The sequence below is a fragment of the Bos mutus genome, chromosome 11 (assembly GCF_027580195.1).
Source record: "Bos mutus isolate GX-2022 chromosome 11, NWIPB_WYAK_1.1, whole genome shotgun sequence".
In the NCBI taxonomy this organism is placed as follows: Eukaryota; Metazoa; Chordata; class Mammalia; order Artiodactyla; family Bovidae; genus Bos; species Bos mutus.
The window spans coordinates 85,853,085-85,860,992 of NC_091627.1; the positions used below are offsets into that span (position 1 = coordinate 85,853,085).

Consider the following 7,908-nt stretch of genomic DNA (forward strand, 5'->3'; position numbering starts at 1 on the left):
TTTTTATTTTACTAATATGTTGACTAATTTCATGCCCATCAGATATTGATGAAGAGTTTAAACGAGAGCTTCGAAATCTGGTTCCATTGCTCCTTGCCCCAGAAAATTTGGTAGAAAAAGAGATAAGTGGATCTAAAGTCACTTGTAGAGATCTTGTAGAATACTTTAAGGTAGGAAAATACTTATATTAAATGACTTTGTGTAAGTTAGAAATATAGTTGACTTAAAACTCATCTGTATGGTATAAAAATTTATCTGTATTTTAAAACAATGAAGTAAAATTTATAATGTATTTTTTTGCCTTGAATTGGATGTATCAATATTTTAGAATATTGAAGATTATAGCAGATTGTAACACATATCTTCTACACAGTGATTTTATTTGTTTATACAGTTATCTTACTTTTTCTCCAGCTCTGATATGCAGAGAAGAACCATTCATAATATTATAATACCACTCTTATCATTTGAAAATAATAATAGATATTGGGAGCATAATTCTGCATCTTGAGTTCTCATAAAAAACCTTGTCTCAGAGTCTGAGTACTTGATGAGAGCCTTTGAAAGTTATCAAAACTGGGTTCTGAGCTCAAGTAAATTATTCATAGATTATTTCCCCCCCCTCTGCTCTCTAATCTTTATAGCTTACTTGCCAGAGCAAGGCCACTGTTGAGGGTTGTAATTATTTGTAGTAGTTGTAGATGGATGGGAAAACACAGTTAATGAAAGAGTGTATTTTTGTGTTATTTAATGGACACTTGATCACTTTCATACTGTCTTTGTTTAGTTATGAAATAATTTAAGAGTCAGATGAAAGTTGAGATGAAAGATTCCTATATGGAACTTACCTAAAAATTTTCATCTTTCTTACTCTTAAACCACAAATTTGGTAATTTTTTTTGCTCTTGAACTGAAATATACTTTAATCTGATCAAAGTAAAATACTGAGTTAAAATGTTTTGTTACATATTTATTTGAAACATTGGCAGTTTGGCAGTAGGAGAGAATTGTGGATTTCTTTTCATAGGGTAGATAGCATTTTATATATAACTTTAAATATGAAACAACTTTTCTGCCAAGTTGGAGTTACATTTAGAGATATTTCTCTAGGATATTACTTAGCAACACACGTTTTTAATAATGTTGAGAATAGGGTTAACTTCGTTGGAATGAGAGTATATGATTTTTAAAGCTTAGACTTTCCTTTTAATAGTGTGAATCATTTTTCTATCTAATGATTTTTCTTTGGGGATATGGAGCCAAATTGCATAACCTATCAATATAATGAGTCTTCTGTATTTTTAGGCTTACATTAAAATTTATCAAGGAGAGGAACTTCCACATCCAAAGTCCATGCTTCAGGTAGTGTGTGCATTGTACATACATTTATTTATGAGGTAGAAAAAAAATTTGCTTTAGAGAGAAATGCTGGAAATGGGGTGGTGCTTCTTTGCATGCAAATACATTTTAGATACTCAAGGCATGGGTCCTGAAGTTTTTGAGTTTTTGTAACTACAGATTGCAGACCTTGTACACACACAGTTCATAGAAATGAAGGTCCTTGGTGCTTTCTCTTCAGTCGCTCAAGAAGTGTAGGAAAATTTCTGTTTCAGAAGATAGCTTGGTGTGGGCCATGCTGAACCAAGCTGCTTCTGTTCTCTGGGTCTTTGACAATGAATGTTGTTTGAAATAGGCTTATTTTCTCTTTAATTAATGACAGCTACTTCTAGTGACTATAGTTTTTTTTTTTTTTTTCCTTTCTTTAAAAAAAAAGGTATTCTTTAGGGACAATGTTATTTTAACCTGTTTCATTTTTTAAAAATTTGCTACTTTGGGCAATTTCCCAGTTTTATAGTGGATTAAACTTTTTTCATAAAATACATGTAGTAAACAGTTTTGTGGATTTAAAAATGTATCCTGTGTCATACTGATTATGAGAGAGAGGACCATATGAGTAACCCTTGATTCTTTGCACCTGGAGACGGGACATATTTTAGGGCTGTATTTATTTAATTCTCTTATAATTTCCTGGGCATATGTGTTCTATTCTACAAACCCACTTTAACAAATCTAAGCAAAACAAAATTAATCAGGTAGTCCTATTAGAAGCAGTTGTTATATCATTTTTACTAGTGTTTCCTCCATTAGAAAGGAAAACTGGAAGTTGATAATATTTTTCTGTTTCATTTTCAGACTTGGTCACTGTACATAATTTATTGTCTTAAGCATTTATAGTCATCAGTTATTTCACATAAAGTTGGCACATTTTATTTTATTTTTTAGGCAACAGCTGAAGCTAATAATCTTGCTGCAGTAGCAGGAGCAAGAGAGATCTATTGCAAAAGTATGGAGCAGGTTTGTGACTAACATTTATATTAGACACTAGAGTGAGAAGATTTTTATATTTAAAATCATTGAACCAATTCATACTCCTTATACATTGTCATGTTACATCATTCCCAAATCTTCTTTTATCATCTCTACTGAAAATAAACTTAAGATTATAATTTCCATCGTTAGAGTGCAGGATGAGAGTAGTAAGTTATTTACATAGACCACAATAAAATATTTTTTGACACATGATTCAGAGTGCTATTATCAGTAGCTTCTGATGTTAGTAACATTGTCCTAAGACCAATAGCAATTTCTTTGCTAAGCTTGCTAATTCAAATATTCAAGTACCTTTTTTATGTGTTACAGCTCTTAACACACTTTCTTGCCAGCAGTCTTTTGTGGTGTATTGCTGGGTCAGCTGACATCAATACAGATTGTAGTGTAATTCTTTTTGTCTTTATTGGTATATAGTTAATTGGGAAAATTTATTTTGCCTGAGTCAGTTAAATATATAAGAAATGCATAGATTATGATGAAGTGTGGAGTATTACAAACAAATTTAAAACTAAATCATGTAGGTGGTTTAACTTCACTGATGGGGAATTTCTTTCAAGTGTGACTTATTTCCAGCATGTAATCTGTCCTGCTGTCTGCACAGGTATGTGGTGGGGACAAGCCTTACATTGCACCTTCAGATCTGGAGCGAAAACACCTGGATCTTAAGGAAGTGGCGATTAAACAGTTTCGTTCAGTGAAAAAAATGGGTGGAGATGAATTCTGCCGTCGTTATCAGGACCAGCTTGAGGCTGAAATTGAAGAAACCTATGCAAATTTTATAAAGCACAATGATGGCAAAAATATCTTCTATGCTGCTCGTACCCCTGCCACACTGTTTGCGGTCATGTTTGCTATGTATATAATCTCAGGACTGACTGGCTTCGTTGGCCTAAACTCTATAGCCGTCTTGTGTAACCTTGTCATGGGGTTAGCACTGACGTCTCTTTGTACTTGGGCATATGTTAAATACTCTGGGGAGTTCAGAGAAATTGGAACAATGATCGATCAGATTGCTGAAACACTATGGGAACAGGTTGGTATCTCTCTTTCGGTTTTTCAGTGACTAACCTTATCCTTGTGGCTCCCCACCCCTCCTCCAGTTCCCCATTCCCCACCCTCACCCCCAATATTTCCACACCTACTTTTTCTTTATATGGAGAATGGCAAAAGGATATTTTCTGTTTTGTTTAGATGCATAATCCAAATATAAAGTATAAACTGAAGAGTTTTTTTTCCTTGAAAGTTTTAGTGTGCTTTGGTTAACTTATATCTGTAATACTCTGGATAGTTTCTTAGTTATAGGCCTGATTATACCAGACAAGTGGGCAGGACCAGAGTCTTTAAGGATTTTCCCCTTTTTTTTTGTTTTTTTGAGAAAAGAAAATATCAGTGCAGGAGTAATGAAGGTAAGGAAGTAAGTTCGGAAGTGCAGTTCCCTTGAAGTTTCTTACTAGGGTTGATAAGAAGCAATGCATGCTTATATTCCAGGAAAAATGGGTGATATTCAGGTCTTCATTGCCTTCCATGAAGATAGTAGTGGTTTACTGATGTACTTACTACAAAGAACAATCTTATAGGGAATTCTTACAGCAAATAATCTTTTACTTCTGTACTATGGAAATGCTAATGAGCAAAGCAAAGCACCACAGTGAGCCAGCTTTTCTTAATCATAATCTGTTGCCGCAACCAGAATTCAAATCATGATTTTTTACCTTAAACCAGAATTCAAAGTTGGGCCTGACAAGTATCTACTAAGGAAAGCCTTGTGTATCAGCCAACTGTTGTCTGGAATTGCCTGTGTTCAGAAAATTCCACTTAAGGATATTGTCATTAAAATGGTCATCGTGAAATACCTGAGCATCATATCAAGAATGAAAGCTACAGTTATTACTGATGGACAATATGAAAGGCGTTTTCAGATACCATTTCTGGGCCGATGAAGTATTGGGCTTATTTTGAAGATTTAAGATAATGCAGGTCCATGCTGGTTTTGGTTTTAAAGTCAAAGACTGAAGAAGTTGATTGATGCTGATTTTTCTACTAATAATGTCGTTACTATTTTATACAGTGACCTGCTATATTAATTTCCATTTTATATTTCTTTAGAGAAATGCTCTATTCAGATCTGATTTGGAACCTTATGTCTGGATATTTATTAAATTTTTATATCTTTAAAAAGTTCATTCTTTATATTCCTCTGATATGTTCTGACAGAAGATGGATTAAAAGCTATCACAACCTAAAAAAAAAAAGCTGTCACAGCATCACTTAAAATAGTATCTACTTTAAAAGTGTTGAATCATTATTAATTTTCTGCCACATGGAATTTTGATAATTGTACAGAGTCTTCTGAAAATCAGTCATCTCCAGTACAGCGCTGATTGTAGGATTTTAGAGGTGCCACTATCACAAAACAAGTCAATGGAAGAATCTAAAGTGTGTACAAGTATTTTTAGTACAGTTGAGGTAAGATGATCACTAGGCGGAAGGTCTGTGCAGTGTCAACAAACCTTGTCTAAATTTTTTTGCATTTCTCTTTTCTTTTGCTTCAGAGGAGTCCCAGGAAGGTGAGAAACTATGAAGTCTCAAATTTTTATAGTCTTAATTAAACTCTTTAAGTTCAAGGCCCTCTGAATCATTCTCCTAACGAATCACTCCATGTTTTAGGTGTTTTCCAAACTGTTCGAAGTTACTAGACGTCGAATGGTTCATCGTGTTCTTTCGTCAGCACAGCGACAGAGACTGTCATCCAACAATAACAAGAAGAAAAATTAGACAGTATTTTTAACTTTTTTCCCTATCTGAAGTGTTCACACTTATACATGTAGGACAATAAGCAGGACCGTCTGGGCCGGTCTGCATAAATGCTGTATACATACCAGATTTGATGCTGCATATAGGGTATGGAATTGCACATCCATCTCATAGGAATTGTAATGGTTTGAATAGGAGGAAAGTAATTTTTGTTACATTATAAAATGTCTAACTGCATTATTTGTAGCATCATAACTTTTTTTTTGGGAGAAGCATCTTTTTATTTCCCACATTCCTGGTTATTTTCTTCATTGCTTTGAATTGAATTTTTTATATCTATTTTTATATGTAACTCTTTTTTTACCTCATGTTTTTATTTGTTTTGCACATTTCTCATACCACAGGTATTGAAGCCCCTGGGTGATAATTTGATGGAGGAAAACATAAGGCAGTCTGTAACAAACTCTATCAAAGCAGGCCTGACTGACCAGGTGTCTCATCATGCCAGATTAAAGACAGACTGACACTTCATCTCCTCATGGACTCCACTCTCCCTTTTTTTCATGCTTGCTGTACAATGAGAACTCAAATAAAAATAAACCAAAGTTTACAATCAACTGTAGAAGTAGTTTAGTATAACTGGCTTCACAGATGGCTGCCACAGAGTGTGAAATTGTTTGTTGGTTTTAAGCATTCTGTTCATGGCTCCTGAGACATGATGATTGGCTGAGGAGCATTAGTTTATCATGCACACTGGTGCCATGTTTAATTCTTTTTTTTTCTTTTTCCCTTCTTTGATGTTAGTGAAATTTGTCTTATGTAAAAGGATATTTCAGGGAAATATTTTAAGAAATCTATTTAGAGTCTTTTTAACACAGTGTCCCATTGAAATTTTAATTTTTAGAGAAGTTAATGAATCACTGTAGCAAGATTCAGATTGGAATGACAATGAAGCCTTTATTGAGCCACGACATTAAAAGTATATATTGCTTTACTGCCTTCAATACCAGTATTACATAAATGCATGTATCAGAAATTTCACAGAAATTACACGACAACTCTTGTAGCTAAGAAAGTGATTCTGAAGTGTACATTTGTCTTGCCTTTTTAAATTTATAAACCTGCCCTAAAACGAGATGCATATCTGGGAAACTAAACTGTCTTTATGCAGTTTAGCCTTCATGTACATAAAATATGCCATTAATTTTATTGGGGGAGAAATTCCATCCAAAAATGTTGCCTACAGCTATGAGTTAAGAGTGTCTGTACAGTGTGTAGCTTTTATTTTCTAAAATCACAGATAGGGCATGTATATGAATTATAAATATATAAATACAATTTTGTATTAAAAGTTTTGTAGTTTATGGCAAAATCTGGTTCTGTGGTAGGCTAATGAGTACAGTCCCTGTGAAGGAGTGTTTGTGGCTCATGTCAGTGTATGAATGCATAGACAATTTGAAGTTTTTGATATATTTGTGATATTTATCTTCTTGAGCACTGCAGTCTCACTCCCCACCCCACCCCCCACCCTTGAGGGAATTCAATGGGAATGTTTATTGTGACTTTGTCCTCTGTTGCATTTTAAAGTTATTTTCTGTAATTTATTTTCAGTACATAATTAAAAATTTGTTGCATATATAAAATGGAACTTGTGATTTTTTTTTTTAAGGAATTCTTCAAATATGTATTCCATTACGTAAACCTATTTGTTTATACTGAAAAGAGCATGAGTGAGGAACACCCATGTGAGAGCTGTAAGCCATTGTACCTCGAAGCTAAGCTTGTAAACAGTTATTTTTCTGTCTGTCTCTGTCAGGGAAAACTTGTGATTAGCTAGGGGATTTATTAATTTTCATTTCTCTCTCTTTTTTCTGGTGTATGTAAGGCTAACATTTTGCAGTACTTTTGTAGCCTTTTCTGTGAACACCTGTTTAAAGCACCTAGTTTGGTTTTTAAATGGAGACTCAGATGTTGAGTTGCATGGCCGAAAGCTCAAAATTTACTTTGGTATATATCTTCCCCCTCCCGCTTCAAATCCTGTTTTTATATGGATTGTGTTTGTTTCCATCTATTATTAAACTGCTACCAACTCATCTGTTCTTTAAGAGAATCCACCTGAAAAGTGTCTCATTTTACTATGTTTTATGAATGTTGTGGACTGTTTTTATGAATGGAAAAAATAAAAAGTTTGTTGTATAATAGCAATTCTTCTGAAATTAAAGAGACACAGGTAACTGTTTTGTTTTTTTGTTTTTTGTTTTTTTAACAAAAGAGTTGTGAAATCTAGACCATTGGAGTTCTTAATATTTCTTGTTGGAAAGAGTATTTTTCCCAAAGATAACAATTCTATTAAGGATTCCAAGAAAGTACTTTGGTTTCAGCTGGAAGACTGAATGTTGTTAAGAAGCAGTAAAAGGGATTAAAGACAAATTCAAACTGTTCCCTGAAATAATTTTGGTGTTAGTATATTTTCTGTGGTAAAATTTTTTAGTAATTTATATTACAAGGTTTTTTTTTTTTATTTTTTAAAGCAAACTGTCTTCCCCATTGAGATATAAATAACTTACTTCTATGGAAGAGATAAAATTTGTGACCCTACTATTGAGTATGCCTTATATATTCCTCATGAAAATAGTCATCCTTGCTTGACTAAGTATATTCTGCTTGTGAAATGGAGTAGCAGTGATTTTTGAGAATTTATATTATTTGGTGAACTTTAATTAGTCATTTTATTCCAGAACTGGGCGGCTTGAGCAGTTACTC

The 7,908-nt window shown here is 33.5% G+C and overlaps 1 protein-coding gene across 7 annotated transcripts in view; it reads left to right on the forward strand.

The window, feature by feature from the left end:
- Window positions 1-7,383, forward strand: part of ATL2 (atlastin GTPase 2) — a 67,907-nt gene extending 60,524 nt beyond the window's left edge. For 6 of the 7 annotated variants that reach the window (XM_070379711.1, XM_070379712.1, XM_070379714.1 and 3 more), the window contains 5 exons: window positions 43-170; window positions 1,306-1,362; window positions 2,284-2,355; window positions 2,993-3,424; window positions 5,550-7,383. In XM_070379711.1, coding sequence (XP_070235812.1) covers window positions 43-170; window positions 1,306-1,362; window positions 2,284-2,355; window positions 2,993-3,424; window positions 5,550-5,669 — 809 coding nt within the window. In that variant the 3' untranslated portion in view covers window positions 5,670-7,383. The other variant, XM_070379717.1, reaches the window with a different exon arrangement.
- Window positions 7,384-7,908: the final 525 nt, after the last annotated feature.